At 28.4% G+C, this 20,029-nt stretch overlaps 2 protein-coding genes across 7 annotated transcripts in view; one reads left to right on the forward strand and one right to left on the reverse strand.

Moving 5' to 3' along the window:
• The first annotated feature begins 1,822 nt into the window (after nt 1–1,822).
• On the forward strand, nt 1,823–4,703 carry LOC118644414. Its single transcript, XM_036282956.1, has 4 exons — nt 1,823–3,392; nt 3,957–4,116; nt 4,397–4,496; nt 4,580–4,703. Exons 1-4 carry the CDS (start codon nt 1,845–1,847, stop codon nt 4,653–4,655), a joined length of 1,884 nt encoding a protein of 627 aa, XP_036138849.1. The 5' UTR covers nt 1,823–1,844; the 3' UTR covers nt 4,656–4,703.
• Nucleotides 4,704–8,296: 3,593 nt separating this feature from the next.
• Nucleotides 8,297–20,029, reverse strand: part of LOC105835340 (lactosylceramide 4-alpha-galactosyltransferase) — a 29,624-nt gene continuing 17,891 nt past the window's right edge. For 4 of the 6 annotated variants that reach the window (XM_036282674.1, XM_036282675.1, XM_036282676.1 and 1 more), the window contains 2 exons: nt 13,809–14,416; nt 11,792–12,247 (listed from right to left, as the gene is read on the reverse strand). In XM_036282674.1, the coding sequence (XP_036138567.1) occupies nt 11,978–12,247; nt 13,809–14,416 (878 nt within the window). In that variant the 3' untranslated portion in view covers nt 11,792–11,977. Of the gene's footprint in view, nt 8,520–11,791; nt 12,248–13,808; nt 14,417–16,779; nt 16,894–16,967; nt 17,275–20,029 lie in introns of those variants that run through there. The other 2 variants (XM_036282678.1, XR_004962137.1) reach the window with 2 other exon arrangements.

The raw sequence follows: 20,029 nt of genomic DNA on the forward strand, positions 1-20,029 counted from the left end.
TCTTATGTAAGTGCTTGTAGACCAATCAATTTCTTTATGTATATGCTTATGCGCTTACGCAAGTTGTGTGGATATACCATTGGAGAAAGGAGTAAGAGTAACAATTGACCAATTAAAAACTGGGGCTCTATTCTTGAATCCATTCGCAAGAGAAACGTATTCGCAAATTCTGATCTTACAGAAAAGTTGGAAATTTATTGGCTATCGTATGGCTATTAACCAATAAACTTGTAACTTTTCTGTTAGAGCGAGTACTTGCGTATACGTTTCTCTTGCGAATGAATTCAAGAATCGAGCCCCTGGGAGTAAACAAAATGAACAAATCACATTTTATTAAAGATCTATAATCAAAGATTCGCCAATGGCGAACACAATTTTGATTGGTCACTTGAGTCACATGGTTTATCCGCCATTGTGTACTCACGCTGGGCGAGGAAGAGGGGAGAGTGCTCTGTGTTGAGCAGTATAAGTTAAAGGAATATGTATCAGAAATTATAAGGTAATTCAATCTCTGCATTCTAGGGTCACTATATTTTGACGATACACTCAGGAAGAACAAGAAAAATTAAATTTGCATTTATTATATGGCTGCGTACAACTTGGAGCAGGCTCACATTGTTTACTATCTCTACTACTCCAGACCCCAGCCCCAGATCCCAGCCCCCGGCCCCAGCCCCCATCCAGTCACCGTATGGGTACAAGATGGTGGATAGCAGCCCACACAGCATGTAACATTGCCGTAATATCACAGTAATATTATAATATTTCAGTAATATTTCAACGGAAATGTAATATTACAGAAATATTGCTGACATATTGTATTGTGATATGTCACATTGTAATATTACAAAAATATTGTTAAAATATTGTGTTGCGATATATCACGATGTAATATTACAGAAATATTGTTAAAATATTTTATTGCGATATGTCACGATGTAATATTACAAAAATATTGTTAAAATATTATATTGCGATATATCACAATGCAATGTTTCAGAAACATTGTTTTGTGATATATCACGTTGTAATATTTTAGTAATATTACTGCAATATTTCATTGTGATATATCGTATTATAATATTACTGCAATATCTTACGCATACTACAATGCGATATATGACATTGTAATATTACTGTAATATTGTAGAAATATTATAATGTAATATGTTACACACTACTTAATAATAATTATAATTCGACATGTATTCTCGGATCATTTGGGTGTTAAAGATACAGTAATTGACGCGGCCGCAATCGTTTTACGAACGCATTCGAAATACGACATATTAACATAGGTCAGTGCGTCATGCGCATGTCAGCGCATGTTAGCGCATGATATGTGGCAGCACTTTAATGTATATATACGGTGGTGTACAGATCGGTGTACATTAGTGTTAATCAGTGTGTACGAATAAAACGAAATTAACGCTAGAATATTTTCCAAAGTGTTGAAGAATTTCGATCGAGAACTTTTGGAGAAAAAGTTGTATGTAAGTACTTCTGGTAAGTCTCTACGTTATTATATAAATTTCTATGTAGGTTAGATTCAAGTCGTATACTTATAGTAGGCATTGCAATAAAAATCAGATTTTCAGATCATGGAATATAATAAAAATCGATTATATTCGGATAGACATATCCGTCGTCTCGTTGAAAAGAAAACAAATTCGGATTTGCAACGAATTTTCAATGAAACAATATCGGAAAGAGAACCTTGCCTTCGTCAAGTGTGCAATGATAGTGAGAAAATAAATGTTGCGCAAAGAGAAATAATTTGTCCCCCTCAAGATTTGACACAACTTATATCTAATCCGTTAGAAGATAATAGCGTTGATGCAAATATGTATAATGATGAATATAGATATCCTTCATCAAGGGATAATACATTCTCAAGTGAAGATGAACAATCTGAAATATTAGATAAATGCAACAATATGAAACATAACGATAGATTTTTAGCAGATATTATTACATGGGTGAAACAATGTAAACCTCCAGGAAGTACTGTTAATTCCCTTCTGAAAATTTTAAGAAAACATACAAATGTAGCTTTCCCGAATGATTATAGAACCCTTCTTAAAACTCCTACGTGTACGGAAGTGGCTATTATTGACAATGGCCAATATTGGCATTACGGATTAAAAAATTCAATTATGCGTCTGTTAATGAACTGTGAGGAAACTGATTATTCAGAAAATAGACACATTGATCTTTTGATAAACATTGATGGGGCAACATTAGGAAAAAGTACAGAAAAAAGCATGTGGCCAATTTTGTGCTCTGATACTGTTTCAAAAAATGTTGCTGTAGTCGGTATATTTTATGGAGAAGGAAAACCTAAAAATTGTAATGTATTTCTTAATAAATTTGTACATGAAGCAACAGAGTTAATTAATAATGGTATTATTGTCAATAATAATCATTACAGTATTAAGTTAAAAGCATTAATATGTGATGCTCCTGCTAAGGCATATGTGTTGCAAGTGAAAAATCATACTGGTTTTAACAGTTGCACAAAATGCGTTGTTGAAGGTGATTATATAAACAATAGAGTGACTTTTCCTGGAGGTGCACATAATACTTTAAGAACAAATGAACAGTTTCGAGATTATGCTTATAATTTTGACTATCAATTAGGTGAAACTATTCTAACGAAAATTCCACATTTTGATTTTGTTAAAAATGTTCCTCTTGATTACATGCATCTTGTATGTTTAGGAATCATGAGAAAATTATTATTTTTGTGGTTAAATGGACCACTTACTGTAAAACTTTCCGCAAATGATGTAAACAAAATATCCAATAGATTAATCAAGTTAAGGAAAATTATACCATTAGATTTCAACAGAAAACCAAGAACATTAAAATATATAAAATTATGGAAGGCAACAGAATTACGTCTTTTCCTTTTGTATTTAGGACCAGTGGTTTTAAAAAACATATTACAAAAAAACTTGTATGAACATTTTTTAACTTTGCATGTTGCAATCACAATTTTAGCAAGTCCAAGTTTGTCTTCAGATCCTTTAAATATCACGTACGCAGAAGATTTGCTGCGGAATTTTACTGAACAGTTTGAGACATTATATGGAGAGCAATACATTAGCCACAATGTGCATAATTTATTGCATCTTGCAGCAGATGTTAGAGAACATGGACCGTTAGATAACTTTAGTTCTTTTCGGTTCGAAAATTACATTAATATATTAATGAAATATGTTAGAAAAGGAGAAAAGCCTTTACAACAAATTGCGCGGCGAATAATTGAATATGACTTGCCTGTTAAAAATACAAAAATGAAATTTTCCTATTTACTTGAAAAACGACATTATGATGGTCCTTTAGATGCATATTGTGACATGTTATATGTAAAACAATATAAATCTATAGTGAGTATAAAATATACTATAAAATTGTTTTATCTAACGTAAACTTTGGCAATACACATTCTACTATTCCAAATAAACTTTTTTCTACAATTATCTGTCCTCTTTGAAACCTGTAAAAATTTGCAATGTTTTAATTAAAGTTTTTAAAACAGTACGTAGTATGTATATCATTGTTTCATAAATCATAAATTTTATAAGATATTTTTAAAGAAACAAATACTCTGTTTTGTGTAAATTGTGTTTTGTATTACAAATATATTATATATAACATGTACTCTTTGCAAGTTTTGCAAGTTACTTTTATTGACGTGCATGATGTTTGCTGAAATGTTACTTTTTATTTTATTACATTTTTTGAAAGTATGCATATATATCAAAGAATTATTTTAAATTATTTTAATTTATGTAGTATCATAAATATTATTGTTTAAAAGACTTTTGTAATGTGTGAAAGATGAATTACATTAATATGTTGAATTGACAATAATGCTAAGAAGTATTAGTTAATTCAGCATCTTAAAATAGTTAATTATTAGTAGTTATAACTTGAAATTATGTTTACAGATGAGATTGTTAACCAAAAGAGGAGGGCGAAGTGCATATGAACTTGCAACCAATATTTTAGCGAAGGTATTCACAAACAGTTTTGCTGCACAATATAGTTATTATGGAAAACAGAAAAAGAAGCCTTTATCCGAATTAAAAATCACCAAATGTATTATTGGCAAGTATAATTGTAGATTATCGCTTGTTTAGGGAAACAACTGTATTTGTTATTTAAAGTAATAACATTTTTAACATGTAAATCTATTTTTAAAAGTACAAAGTAAAAAATGTATTGTTTAATATAATATGTGTTATTAACTTTTAACATTTAATATATGTATTTTAAAAATGTACATAGTAAAGTAAAATGTAAAATAACGAGATTTATATATATATAAAAAATATATATGTTAAAGTAGTATTGTCAAAAAAATTGATATAGAATTTTAACTTTTTAGAGGCAGTTTCACATTCTTACCAAGACATTAAAGAACACGATGTGGAAAAAAAAATAGGCAATTGGTTAGCAAATGCTCCAACACGAGTTTTGAGAGAAAGGTTAATATATGCACAATATACATATGCCTCAATTTTTTTGATATTACAATTTTATATATTAATAATTGAATTTTGTATTACAGAATAAAGAAAGAAGTAGAAGCTAATAAAAATAAAGAAAATGTTAACCAAGATGAAGAGGAATTAGATTCTCCGTAAAATAATATATATATACATTTATATTTTTCTATATTTTTTTATATACATTATAGGCATACACGTTATATATATATATATATATTCATGTACGTATATTTTAAACTATAGACATAAGTTTCTGATTTTCTATATTATATTAATAAAAATAAAAAAATAAATAAATAGTAATAATGTAATAAAATTATTTCGTAATTATACCTAGGGTGAATTTTAATGGATGTCTCGGCCTTTTACCATGGAAATTGGATTACTGACTGCAACCTTAATACACACATGCACGGCATATGCACATACATATATAAGGTTGCAATTGGTAATTTATTTCTCATGATAAAAAGCCGAAACGTCCACTAAAATTCACCCTTATAGCAATATTACAACAATATTATAATACTGCAGAAATATTACTGAAATTTTACAAACAGATTGCAATAATATTATTATAATATTTCCATAGTATATCGTAATATTTCTGTAATATTACTGCAATATTGCAATAATATTTTGGCGATGAATTTTCGCGGACATTTAATATTGCAGCAATATTTCTGTAATATGACTGCTATATTACTACATAATATTATTGCAATATTGTAATATTGTTGCAATATTGCTGAAATATTACATTGCTGTGTGGGAGTCATGGTGGGGGGCCATTGGCGCATCTTTGATTATAGGTCTTTAGTCCTTAGTAACCGGAGTAAAAGTAACCGGAGTTGATGAAATCGGCCATAATGCCCCCGATTTCTTCACGTCCAGTTATCTTGCGGTTAAAATTATCCAGGAGATAATCTTTGAGTATATATACATGGAGGAGGAATGCCAGCACTGAAAGTGTGTCCAAGATCTGTGCGAGAGAGAAAGGTATATCATGATACTTGCTCTCTCTGCGCATGCGTCAAACGCTATATGTACAATATGGCTGGCATTGTATGTTTCACATACACATACAATTCGTAAATAAGTACAAAAGTGCACAAGAAGTGCACAAGAAGTGTTGAAACTGCGGTGCAGATAATGATATTAACGCATGCGCAGAGAAAGCGAGTATCATGATATACCTTTCTCTCTCGCATAGATCTTGGACACACTTTCGGTCTACATGAAACCATAGCAATTCCTCCTCCATGTATATATAATACTCAAAGGAGATAATAAATTACCAGATCCATGCACGTGATTGGTTAAACTTGATATTTATCCTCCGGATAACTTTATTGGGAAGTGAAGAAATCGGGCATAACCCACACAGCACACTTTATCCTAGGGATGTCCCTGGGATGTCAATTTGGGATATCGCAATATCGTCTGCGATATCCAAGGGATATTCAACCGAGGGAGAAGGCTGATGTCGATTCGACATCTAACCGATATCGAAGAAATCTGGGTTACGTCTATCTAAATGTATGTCTAGAAATATGGCAATTTAGACGTCTCCTGCTCTGGGCATTTTTAGAATCCATTTGTGATATATTGACTATCGGAAGAGAATTTTCCCTAAAATTTTGAAATTTTAGTTTGTGGACGTACTGCTAAGAACTTCCCTCGACATATATTCGATGTCAAGTCGACCTCTAATATTAGACTCGACATCATTGCATACACGTTACTTCTAAGGAGATTTTTGAGACTTCTGATTTGTACGTGTGCCTTTTGATTTTTGCATCAAAACGTTCGCACTTACTTAAAATTTACTACAACTTTGGCGAAAAAATTCTTATAAAATATCTCATAATATTAAAAAAAATTTTTCATATTTTAAATTTATAAATGTTTCTAAAAAATACCTTAAAACTTCATTCAAAATTTATAAATTTTCTTCAAAAAATTATAAAATAAATTTTAAAATAATTCACATATAAGAAAAATTCTAGAAAAAATGTAACTTTTTCAACATTTCTGAAAAGTGTTCCAATTCGTATAAAAAAATGCAACAAATTTTATAAAAAAATATAAAATTATATTAAAAATTCTGAAAGATTATATGAAGAATTCTAAGAAAAATTTTCACAGGGAAATAGAATCTGTGGAATAAAGATTTCGAAAATAAGATAGAAAATATTTACCAAATGACTAACTACTTCAGTTTTTCTCATTTTTGTTTTGTACAGATAAATCACACTCAATTTATAACCCAAGGAGAAATGAAAAATCGGATAAACGTCTATTAGACGTCGAAGCCATCTACATCTAAAATAACGTCTAGAAATATCTGATTTAAATGTAACGTGATTTGGTGTTATTGTGTTCGTTTAAAACCTTATAGTAACAGTCTTTATACAATAACAATAAATTATTAATAAAAAATTATTTTAAGCTGCAAGTCATTTCTCGACGTCTAATAAACATCTAATAGACGTCTAAGTGAATGATAATAATTTTGAAGAGACGTCGCATTACTTTTTAAATAATTAATGCGATTTTGTTTATTGCCAGACAACACAATATTTATAAAATATTTATAAAATATTTATTTGAATATTATTTTATAAATATTTATCTAAATATTTTATAAATATTTTTGTGGTCTTAGATTTGACAGATCGTAAAGATTTCATTCCCAGACAGCACACAATATTTATAAAATATTTACAAAATATTTATAATATTCATTTGAATACTATTTTATTAATATTTATATAAATATTGTATAAATATTTTTGTGGTCTTAGATTTGACAGATCATAAAGATTTATCATAAATATTATAAAAGAAAAAATAGAAAAAAAATTAAAGAAAAAATAGTATTTGTATTTAAAGGAATAAAAAAAGTGTATTATAAATTAGTATTATTTATTAATGAGTATATAAATTGGTTCTAGAATTTACCTTCAAAATTATGGTAGTCGTGGAACAACACGGACTTCAAAGAATTTTACTATACTTTTAGTGAAATTTAGTAAAATTTTAGTAAAATTTAACTAAACTATTCTATAATGTAAAATGTTTTGGTTAAATTTTAATAAAATTTTATCAAATTTTACTAAAAGTATAGTAAAACTCTTCGAAGTCCCACGACTACCACTGATTTTAAAGGTAAATTCTAAGAAAAAATTCTCTCCGTGTAGAGATAAATCTATTATACGCGTCTGAAAAAAGTCACTTCGACGTCTATCTAGATGCATCTATCGATCTAGCTTAGATTAGATGCGTCTGATAGACGTCTGCTCGATGTCTATCCGATCTCGCGTCTGTCCATGGGTTATGCAGACATTTTAATAAAATTAATAAAGAAACAAGATATAGTATAATATATTTAATAATATTGTATATTTTACATAATATAATATTATATATATACATATATATACAATATATATATATATATATATATATATATATATATATATATATATAGTATATATCGTTCACAATTTACAAAGTCGTTTGCAAGATAAATTTCAATGAAATTACAATAGTTTGGTATTTAAACTGCTTATTTACGTACAGAAAATTATTATTATACAACATTAATACTTATATTTATAATACAATCAAAAGCTTCAGTTTATAATGGCAACTTATCAAATTTCTTTAAAAAATTAATCTTAAGTTTATAAAGTGTAATTTTAATTAAGGCCTTCGAATTCTTAAAAGATCGACATAATTATTGTTACATGCTGAACTGTTTGATTGTAGTAGTATTAGTAATAATTAGTTGTCTTTATTAGTTTTGTACTGATAGATCCATTTTATGTACATAATTGTCGTTTGAGATATTCCAAATTTTGTTATATTACAATATGGTATATAAATGTTTCACATTGCTCAATAATCTTTTTGATATTATAATTGATTTTACTTTAAAAACTTTAATCCGATAATTAGTGTACCGTTACAGCAAGTATGGTAGACTAGAACAATCTGTAACATATTTCATATAAAACATATCAATTTCAGATGCGCAAAACTAATATTATTTATGACATAATTTTTTATTAATTTTTTGGTAAAGATGGATTATTTTATAAAATTTTCAAAATTTATTGAATGTGAAAAATTTTAAGTTCAGTAAATCACAAATATAATTGCTATGTAATATGGATGCAAGGAAAAGGCACCGAATTTAAAACACCACTTCGTTTTTGAACAATATTTCTTAAATAATAGTTAGAAAAACAATGTTGAAAACATAAATATAAATTAGAAAGTATCTTCTATCAAATGATATAGTAATTTTTATAATACCGTTTCGTATTTTTTAAATAATTAATGTTTTTATGACACATGTCAAAAAGGTTAATTGACGATTAGGCGCCTAATTTAGAATCCATATACAATTGAAGTATTAATGTTACACTTTATTAATTTATGCATCTTACATGAATTATGTAGTTACTACAAACAATATGTTATTACATTAGACTTGCCTAAGAGACATAATTGTTCAAATATAGCTCTCGCTTTTGACGAATTTGTTTTTAGCAGATTTTATATAGAAAAGGATATGAATGTATGAAATATATTTTTATTTCTTTAATTAACTAAGCAGATCATATTTTTATCAGAATTCGTATGGTACAATATTTAGTTTCCGAAAAATAAAGGAATTCCAATTTAGGAAACTGTTTCAAATTTGGTGTCTTTCTTCTAATATTATATATATTATATATATATATATATATATATATATATATATATATATATATAGCTCTCGCTTTTGACGAATTTGTTTTTAGCAGATTTTATATAGAAAAGGATATGAATGTATGAAATATATTTTTATTTCTTTAATTAACTAAGCAGATCATATTTTTATCAGAATTCGTATGGTACAATATTTAGTTTCCGAAAAATAAAGGAATTCCAATTTAGGAAACTGTTTCAAATTTGGTGTCTTTCTTCTAATATTATATATATTATATATATATATATATATATATATATATATATATATAATATAATAATTATCTATATTTGCTGAGTGTGTTTCAGGAAACCCTGTAAAACAGGAATCAGCAAAATTATTTTATTTGAATGGGAAAAATACGACAACCCCCTTTAAGTGTAAAAATAGACTTCTCCATAACAGGAGAAAGGCTTTATTATTTTATACTAATTATTATTTTATATATATTATTTTATACTAAGGCTCTTACTCTTGACTTCAAATATTTGAAGCGTCTTCGAAATTCTTTTGAAATTTTGCAAATTCGAAGTAATAGCTCTAGTTCGTACTGTACACGCGATCAATATGGTAAGCCTCAATCTGATTTACATCGAGATCATCTTATCTTCAACAATTAGATGTGCAAGTTAATTCGGTGTCTTTTTATGAAATTCAAAGTTTATTCACAAAAAGTCAAATACATGTTTAATGTTCGAAAAATAATTTTTATTATTTTCGACGACTTTGCTTTATTTATCGACAATATTACGCTTATGGTTTTAAAATCATCTAGATAGAGATGATATGAAAATTCATAAATTTATTTTAGACAAGCTAAAGATGGTTTTGCTTTAAAATATCTAGATGAAAGGTGATATAATTGTATAATTTATTTAGATAGTTTGGCCAAAATCCAACAACAATAATATACTACATCTTTCATATTCCACCAGATATACACATTTTTGTGAATAAATATTGGATTTCGAAGTCGATAGGATTGGTTAGAATCTATCCAGGATTTTTTGTGCTATAATTGTTATACATTATTCATTTCTCATTATCCATAATGATTTTGAACAAAAAACAATTTTTTTTTAATTGGATCGAAACGAAACCTTTTGTGCAGCATCAATTGTTGCTGTATGGATGGAAGTTTAAAAAAATTTTTTCATATTTTATGTGCAACAATTTTGAAAAAATTCTGCAAAATCTCGTATAAAATATCATGCAGCAGAAGTATTTCTTAGAGTTATCACATAGAGTAAATTTGAAAACACAAGCAGAATAAAAATTATTATATTATCAAAATGATATTAAAATAGTTTCAAAATAAATTATCGAAAATAACTATTCGATCACGATTTTATTTTTATGTCATTTTGATATTATAGTATTGTGACTTGTCTTTTTGCTTAAAAAATTATGATTTGTGATCAGAGTAACATACTTATACAATTATATGTGTTTTGTATAATTGGGACAGCAATAATTATATTAATGAATTAGATAGCGTATTTAGTAGTACGTTAAACAGCAACATAACATTTGTAATAGTGTTTTAACTTTACAATTTTTTTATTTAAAAAAGTTTAAGTTTTTCGAAAAAGTTGAATATTATCCAAATATAAATTAAAAATTTTTATTTCATGTATAAGTCAATTTAAATATTAATTTTGAAATATTTTTTATTTATTAATAAATAAAATTAAAATACTTTAGAAATAATATAATTAAATTTATTATTTTTAAATAATTGCGGTCAAAAATATTTTGTAAAAATTTCAGCTATTTCAATAACTTTTTGATAATATTTCAGGAAAAATTTTTTGAGTTGTTCTTCAAATCCACCTTATTTCATTTTCTATATACGAGTTTAACACATCACAATGTCTCTTCCAATCTTATTATGTACATTTCAGTATAGTTTATAATATATATTTTAAAAACTTAGGACTATACATTTTAAAAAACACTTAAAAAAACGTGAAAATATTTAATTTCATTTTAATTAAAATAAAGTATAAAGCATTGCGTATTAAAAACACCATATTAATTTGTACATCTAATAACTTAAACATATAAAATTATGCAAATTACAACTGCATTAATCACACAAGGCAACGATTTGTTCTTAATATTTAGTAACCGTGATAATTTATTTGTAATTTTAAAATCGCATTGGTCTCCGTCAAATATTACATATAGAGAAAAACATTTCTTTACATTAAGTATTTCTATTTTTGTTTAATTTTGACATTTATTTCACAAGATAACAATGTTACTTTAAATAAAATATTATTTTGTAAACATTTTAAAAATAAAAATAAAATTTAATAAAAAAAAACAATTATTTTGAGATAAATTTTTAAATTAAATAATTGCATATTTTAATTTAAACATTGATTTATGTAAAATATATGCGTAAACTCTAATGTGTAAATTTTTTTGAATTTAAAAAATTTATTAAATCTAAAGAAACATTTTTCTCTGCAAATATATAAGTATATTCTTTATATATACTTACAGAAAAAACATTGAATGGAATACTTTTCTAAATCAGCCTTTGTCTCGTTAAATTTTATTTGACGAATGTCATCGCTGTTCCAATTGCATCGGATAAACTCGTTCTACAGATATCGCGTGTGGAACGTTTCCAATATATCATGTCGGTCGAACAGAACCTCCTTTTTTATTCTAATTAGGTTTAGATTTAAAATATTTTACCGTAGTTATTAAAAACGTAAGGACAATAATTTCGTGCGATAACGGCATATGGTACATTGCTGTTTACTCGAACCTTTTCGGTTTTGCTCAACTTATTCCATACGTGAATCGCCTTCGCCTTACTCAATATCTTCAAAGTTGCGTTACTGTCTTTTATTTCAAAATACTTCTTCCATTTTTTGTAGTGAATCGGATAGAAAACTGACGGTGGATATACGGTGAAGCCATGGCAACGATCGGTCGTCATATCACGTGCCTATAAAATAAAGTATAAAAATTTTCTTAAATTTTTTGATATTAAAGTATGTGTAATTTTTTAATTTTTGTTTGTAAGGTGAAATGTCATTATAAGCAAAATTGTTATATCTTTTACAAAAGATAACATTTATATGATTTTCTACTTTGTTGTACTCATTTGAAAAAGTTTTTAGAACAGATAAATATTCTTAAAAATTATTTTTTGTTCTTTATTTAATATTATTCAAAAATTTATTTTTTATTTTCTTTCACAAAAAAGATAACATTAAGGAGGTTTTCTATTTTGTTGTGTTAATCTTGAACAGGTTTTTAAAAATTTATGGATAAATATTTCTGAAATTATTCTAGTAGGATGCATGTAAAATGCTTTTGGCAGACATTTGTTGATGAATTCATTATGCAAGAATTAAAATAATTTTGTAGAACACAAATGTAGCGAAAAATAGAGAGCGTCTTTATTTAATTCACTATACATGAAGAATTGTCAAATATTATTTGCATACAGTTGTATCTTTCTACTCGTGCTACCTGGGTCGATTGTGTAACTATTTAAAAATGGGGGGTGAGCCAAATTGAGTACATGGTCATATTGAATTAGGTACTTTATAAGATATGCACACAAGCGTTCAATCAGATTAAATTATATAAATAAAAAATAATGCGCTTCAAGTAAGACAAGAATAGTGGTATAAAGTATTATTTATAGCACTATTATCTGTTATCTGTTAAATGTCAGTGCTTGTGATTTGCGCTATTTGCATTAGATATAGTATCGCATGTTTCGAAATTCTGTATCTGGTATTTAGGATGCATCTTATACACATAAAACTGCACAAAAATTAATTACGTTGTCTATTTATATCAATTTTAATAATAGTGCATATTTACTATATTAATTTTTTGTATGTTAATTGACAAGAATTTACAAACAAGAATAAATTCTTTTAATATATTTAATCTGTTGTAAATTAAATCCAAATCTTTAATACTGCGCTAAGAGAGCAAAATATTCGGTGAACGAATTTTAAATTTCATTAAACGAAGCGAATCTCTTATTCACTACGTAGGCTTTGTTCTTTACTTTGAACACACACATGCGCTTTGTTTGTTTAAGCAACAAGTAGAGGAAGATAATAAATACGGGCATTTCGTTTTTAGATATAGTATTTCTTAGCCAGTAAAGCACGGGAAACTTTTTTTAAATAAAAATCTGAAAATATAATGGACAAAAGTAGCATTTGGCAACTATATCTTAATATTTATGTAGAATAAAAGAAAATTATTAAAAAGGTAAAATTAAAGAAATAATATAATTCCATTTAGAAAACACTGCTCTTCATAAGACATTAAAAAATTACTTATTTCTAAGACCATATAATTTTTATTTAAAACAATTTTTGACTTGTTTTCAAAATATTTTATTATAATCCGGTACTTTTTATTCATTCTGTATATCTAAAGTGATTGTAAAAAATTATATTAATTCACTTCTGTCTTAAATTTTTTAGAACAGAACGGTGAATTTCTGTTATTGTTTCAAATTTTTTCTCGATACTCACATACATTGTTGCACAAAGTTTCTGCAGCGTCCTCGTGATAACTCCAGGTCCATTGTTACCCCAGACATCGCCGCGAAAATTCTTTTTGAAATCACGCACGCAAGCGTCAGCCACGCGCCTACCTAGCTTCGACATATCGAAGCCCATGACACCGGCAGCGACGTCGTCCGAATCTTCAGCGCCGGCAAAATTTGTTAGATTTTCTAGCGAGCTAGTGACCACTACATCCAGATCGAGGTAGATACCGCCATATTTCCACAGAGTCAAATAACGCAGCATGTCGGACATGTGACTTGTTGGCCAATGGCTTTTTTTAAGGACGCCGCTGGAGTACCATGCATCCAAGGGTGTATTCTTGACGTATCTCTGCGAATCAATATGTTGGATTCTGACATTGGGATAGTTGAAAAGATGCCTGACGATCTCACGCGTGCTGTTCGAGAAGTCCAACTTGCTGATGAACAACAGGTATACGGTCATCGATGGATTCATCCGCGCAGCTGATTCCACGGCACAGGCTTGTCGAGCATTTAACGTAAAACCCTCTTCGCCGAAACAAGAAGTTTCATGGAAGAAAATATTTCTACCGGGTACTGGTTTGTTGACATCTAAAGCGTAATAGATATAAATAATTTTATTACAGATGTATTAATATGCGAAGATATATTTATTAAAATATATCAATTTTTGCGATTTTCTATAGATATATCTGTTGTGGTATTCTCAATCTCATCAAGTTCTTAGGATATATACAAACTAGGTGTGAAATCAGAATTATATTTGTATTAAAATTAATTGTACAAAAGTCAATTTTTTATATTATCCTAAAAAGAATTTCTCAAATTTTACGTATCTTGAAAAAACTTATTGTAAATAATTATTAAAGTATTTTGAATTAAAGTTTTAAAAACATTAATAGATTATAAATAATATCTATTATTTTTTTTTACCAAAAATTTAAGTCACCATTCAATTTAAGTCACCGTAAAGAAACCATTTTTCCCGGATTTTTCGCTCCCCAAAATTTAGCAAAACATGTTTTTTAAAATAATTATTTATTTTTTTGTTAAAAAAATTATTTATTTACTAATTTTTTAAACTTAAAATTATTTAAACAGGACATTAATACAATGATATTACTAATTTATTTCAGAATTTATTTTATGTTATGTATTTTACCGATTAACACGACTATTTGCAATACATATATGTATATATATGTGTGTGTGTGCGTGTGCGTGTGCGTGTGTGTGTGTGCATGTGTGTGTGTGTGTGTGTGTGTGCGTGTGTGTGTGTAAAATGCCGGAAATATAAGAGACATATATATTTATAATTTGTATTATAATTCACACATATATGTATGTATGTACATGCAATTAGAAATACATAACGCTTGTAATAATTATACATTACTAAAAATACTACTTAAAAAAAATAGAGAACACTTTTTATGTACCGAAAATTTTAGGCTATTATCAAACCGCTGGACCTTAGCGAAAAATCATCACAGAAACAAAATCCCAAAAGCGTTTTAGACTTTGAAACTTCTTTCAAACACTTTTTAGCGATTTTAGTTATTCTTTTTTTACGAACGTGGCACAATAAAGAAGCTAGTGAAAATTTTTAATGCGACTCTGCTGCATTGCATCTCGCGTGAAAAAAACCATAAAAAATTTTTGTTATTTGCATTTTGTAGCAGGATCTTTTTCCTTTATTTCGAGTGGTTGTTCATTGTTATGCGATTTTTTTTGACGGAGTTATTGAGATTTTAAGAAAAAAATAGTCATTTTTACTTTTATCGCTTATTACTCGTGAACAAATCAACGTACAGCACAAAAGCGTTGAAAAGTTGAAAGTTTGCATTTTTTAATACAATTATTAATTTTTTTGTAGATTTAATTTTTCTAACAACAAATTGCGTTCGAAGATTACGTAAAAAATTGCATATTTTACTGTTTTAATTTTATTAACAATTCATACCCAAATATTTTCAACCATTTCCCAATATTGCGCCAATATCTTGTGCTACTAGGGAACTGACATAGTTATCTCTCAACAAAGTATGCATCGTACTTTTGCGCACTTCTGTTCAGGGCACCTACCGACGGGATGGGTGCGGGGGAGGAGGGCGAAAGCCCCTCTGTGTGTGTGTGTGTGTGTGTGTGTGCGTGCGCGCGCGTGCTCGCGCGCGCTTTACCTAAAGCACTGTTTTTTTAATCTTTTCCGTGCGATTTTTCAACTTGACAACAAAATATACTATTTTATAAAAAGTTTTTGAAAAACTTCAAAATTAAGAAAAGCCCCGGTTTAAACAATTACCAATTAATTAATTAATTTTAGATACGCATTGATTCTCTGAAGTGTTATGATAGTAGTGCTTATCCCGAGTTCGCATCTTCAACCGTTCTCAAGATATGCATATTTTAAGATTAATTAATTAATTATTTCATTAATTATTTAATTAATTAATTAATTCGAAGACATCTGATAATACTAATATACTCACAAAAGAGTATGTAAGCAATATTATGTTCGCAATGGAGCCATGTAGACAATCGAGCTGTAGGCAATAGTGTCATGTGTGCAATTGAACTTGTGCGCAAAAGAGTTTGTAGGCAATCGAGCTGTAGACAATAGTATCATGTGTGCAATGTAGGTTGTGCTCAAAAGTTTGTGTGTGCAAACGTACGGCATCTCTTAATTTTTAATTTGTGGACAAAAAGCGTAGGCAATCAAGCTGTAGGCAATAATAGGTTTTTCCTACTTGCTCATCCAAGATATCATGAAAAAAACATCAAACTAATTGTCGAGACTCTCCTGATGAATGATTATTCTATTGAATTTATTTTTGAGACCATTAATGCACGCTCAAAATCTTTAATCCACAAAAAACCGTTTAAACAGAACAATATCAGTTTTAATAATGACGAAAATGCGGAAAAACTACCGTGGTTTGTAGTTCTTTACTTACCGTTGATATCAGACAAGTTCAAATATATTACCAAGGATCTTAACGTCAGAATGATCTTTTTTAGTCTTAATAAACTCAGCATATTTATCAGAGTCAATAAGGACGTCTTCCCATCTAATTGTAAGAAGAACGTGGTTTATAAGATTCTATGCAAAGACTGCGACGCTTCTTATGTGGGTCAGACTTACAGAAAATTAAAGACGAGGATTACGGAACATCGTAATCACATCAACCGAAACACTAATAATCCTTCTGTAATAACTCAACATAGGATCGATTTGAATCACGAATTCAATTGGGAGAATGTCCAAATTCTTGATAATGAACGGTTTTTATGGAAGAGATTGACTTCTGAAATGTTAAACATTTGCCTACAAAAAATAGTCTCAATTTACAATCTGATACTGAATGTTTGCACTACGCATATGTTTCAATTTTGAATAAGTTTAAAATTCAATAGTTAATTTATTACTATTCTCTCGAAATTTACATTTTATTAATAATATTTTTGAAATAATGTATTTGTCACATTTCTTTTGTAATATTACAGAACCATACAAATAAAAGCAAACTTTTTTATCTTCTCTCAAAGATTTGAGAAATATTGCATTTGCATTATTATAAAAATATGGTGCAGATTTATTTTTAAAATATTTCACATGCAAAGTTACAATTAAAATATTAACGAAATATTTATGTACTATTTTCAAATATTACAATATTTCAACAACATTACTTGCCGAGTGGATAGGTTTGTTCGCGTTTGAAATCCCCCAAATTTTTTGCATTTTAAACGAGATAAATATATATTCGAGCACTGGAGAAAGAGAAAGCGAAGATGTCGAGTGCGAAAAGTGCAAGTAACGCGAACAGGCCCACTATCATGTGTGCAATGGACGAGCCATGTAGGCAATCGAGCTGCAGGCAATTGAGCTGTAGGCAATAATAGTGTCATGTGTGCAATGAATATCTTGTACGCAAAAGAGTTTGTAGGCAATCGAGCTGTAGGCAAACGGTTTTGTGCACAAAAGATTTGTTGGCAAACGATGTGTTGGCAATCGATGCTGTTAACAATTAATCTGTCGGTAATTGGAGCCCTCCTAAATGAATATTGTAGATAGTGTAAAGAGCTTAATAGTTATTTCACAATACATATAAGTTTAGAGGGACAATAAAAAACAGAATATGGCAAGATACCAATACTAATTTTTTTGTAATTTTTGGTCAGCTTCCTTGGTGGAAAAATTTCTACAAAATTCTAAAAAACTACAAAAATTTACAAAATAAGTGTTCCAAATCTAGCATTTTTTTGTAGTTTCTAGAATTGGAACACTTTTGTCAATTTTTGTAGTTTTTTAGAATTTTGTAGAAAATTTTTCCGCCAGGGTTGATATCTTGTATACCTCTTGTTTGAAATATACAGAATATAACATATTTTTAGTACGCAAGGTTTATGTAGTAGTACAGATATTTTATAACTGAGAACTCCCTAAGACTTGCGCTTGTATATACCTTTTTACTCCCTACAATCAAGCGGCTCGACGCCAAATACATAAAGAATCGTGCCGCATGACGCAAATTTCACTGCGCAAAAAGCAGTGTTAATGAATTATTTAAGTACAGAGAAATGCAACTGGCCTCAAAATGCTAAAAATGTATTCATATTCTTTGCAGAACAAATAAAATAAAGTATATTAGATTATGGAAATATATATACATACATTCATACATATAAAATTAACACAAAAGTATGTTTATTGAAACTTAATTTAATTTAAAAAAGAAGTAATTCTTTAAAAAAAGAAAGAAATACTTGAGAAACAAAATTTGATTGAGAAAAAGAAAGAGAGCCAGTTTCCGTATTTGAGAAACGAAAGAAATTTGATAGAGAAAAAAAAGAGATTAGTATGAAAGAGAGAGTTTGAGTGTAAGAGATAGAAGGTGCTGTAATAATAAGGTATAACATTAGGTATCTAAGAATTTGACATTTCGAGTAATAATCTTTCTGTATTCTTTCCTTAGTAGGATAGGGAAGAGATAATTTGATACATAGTTATAAGCGTATACATTGACCAAAAATAGAGAAAGTTTGAAATTAGGAACAACCTGAAAATGTATTATAATTTATAATTTAATTAAAAATTTTATTTAAAAAAATATATCTTTCAGAAAGAAAAAAGTTTGATCGGAAAGAGATAGATAGATAAATTAATAATTTGAAAAAGAGAGAGCGAGAGATTACGTTTGGCAAGTAATTAGAAGGAGACACAGCGAGTGAGAAAGAGAGCTTTAGAGAGAAAAAATAAGGAGAAATAACAGGTAGTTTTTTTAAATAAATATATATATTTCTTTTTAATATATCTTTTAAACTTTTAACAGATCGCGTATTTTACATTTTTAACACAGGATGATTTTTATTTAAAAGAGAGAAGGAAAGGAAAATGTAGAGCGAGAGAGAGAGAGAGAGAGAGAGAGAGAGAGAGAGAGAGAGAGAGAGAGAGAGAGAGAGAGAGAGAGAGAGAGAGAGAGAGAGAGAGAGAGAGAGAGAGAGAGAGAGGGAGAGGGAGAGGGAGAGTGAGAGAGCGTGAGAGATAGAGAAAGGGATTAAGTAAGAAGGTAAAGTGTGTGAGAGTAATATTGAACAACATGAAAATATAATATAATTAATTTGTATTTGAAAGAGAGAGAGAGAGAGAGAGAGAGAGAGAGAGAGAGGGGGGGTGAGAAAGCGTAAGAGATAAAGAAGGAGATTAAATAATGTAAAGTGTGTGAGAGTAATATAATATTGAACAACACGAAAATATAGAGCAAGATATTACGTTTGGCAAGTAATTAGAAAAAGTCACAGCGAGTAAGAAAGAAAATTTTAGAGAAAAAAAAAGAAATTAGAATAAATAAAAAACATTCAAGAATAAAATTATTTGTATATAAACTGAATATAAATACAGAAGAAGAATAAGTAAAACGTTCAATATAAAATGGCTAAATGGCGCGCGCGAAGCGCACGCAATGTATAGATTATAATACGTAGTTGATTTACATATTATGTTGATAAATTCACTCAACTATTATGATTTTGATAATATTAACAGTAAAAAACTGAAATCACAATATAACACTAATACTGTGTAATCTCGCAATAGTGCGTGGAGTTCTAAGCGCATTGTTGGAAGTTTATCTTTAAATGATAAAATTTAAATCTGTAGCGATTTATCGAAATATGTAGATGACAAAACTATATGATTATCGC

The sequence above is a fragment of the Monomorium pharaonis genome, chromosome 2, assembly GCF_013373865.1.
Source record: "Monomorium pharaonis isolate MP-MQ-018 chromosome 2, ASM1337386v2, whole genome shotgun sequence".
NCBI lineage: Eukaryota > Metazoa > Arthropoda > Insecta > Hymenoptera > Formicidae > Monomorium > Monomorium pharaonis.

Excerpts from the sequence above, each read along its gene's own strand:
- LOC118644414 (XM_036282956.1), top strand. The coding sequence starts at position 1,845 with ATGTATAATGATGAATATAGATATCCTTCATCAAGGGATAATACATTC. Across the intron at positions 3,393-3,956 it reads TAAAACAATATAAATCTATA|ATGAGATTGTTAACCAAAAG; the intron begins GTGAGTATAAAA and ends TTATGTTTACAG. Across the intron at positions 4,497-4,579 it reads ACACGAGTTTTGAGAGAAAG|AATAAAGAAAGAAGTAGAAG; the intron begins GTTAATATATGC and ends TTTGTATTACAG.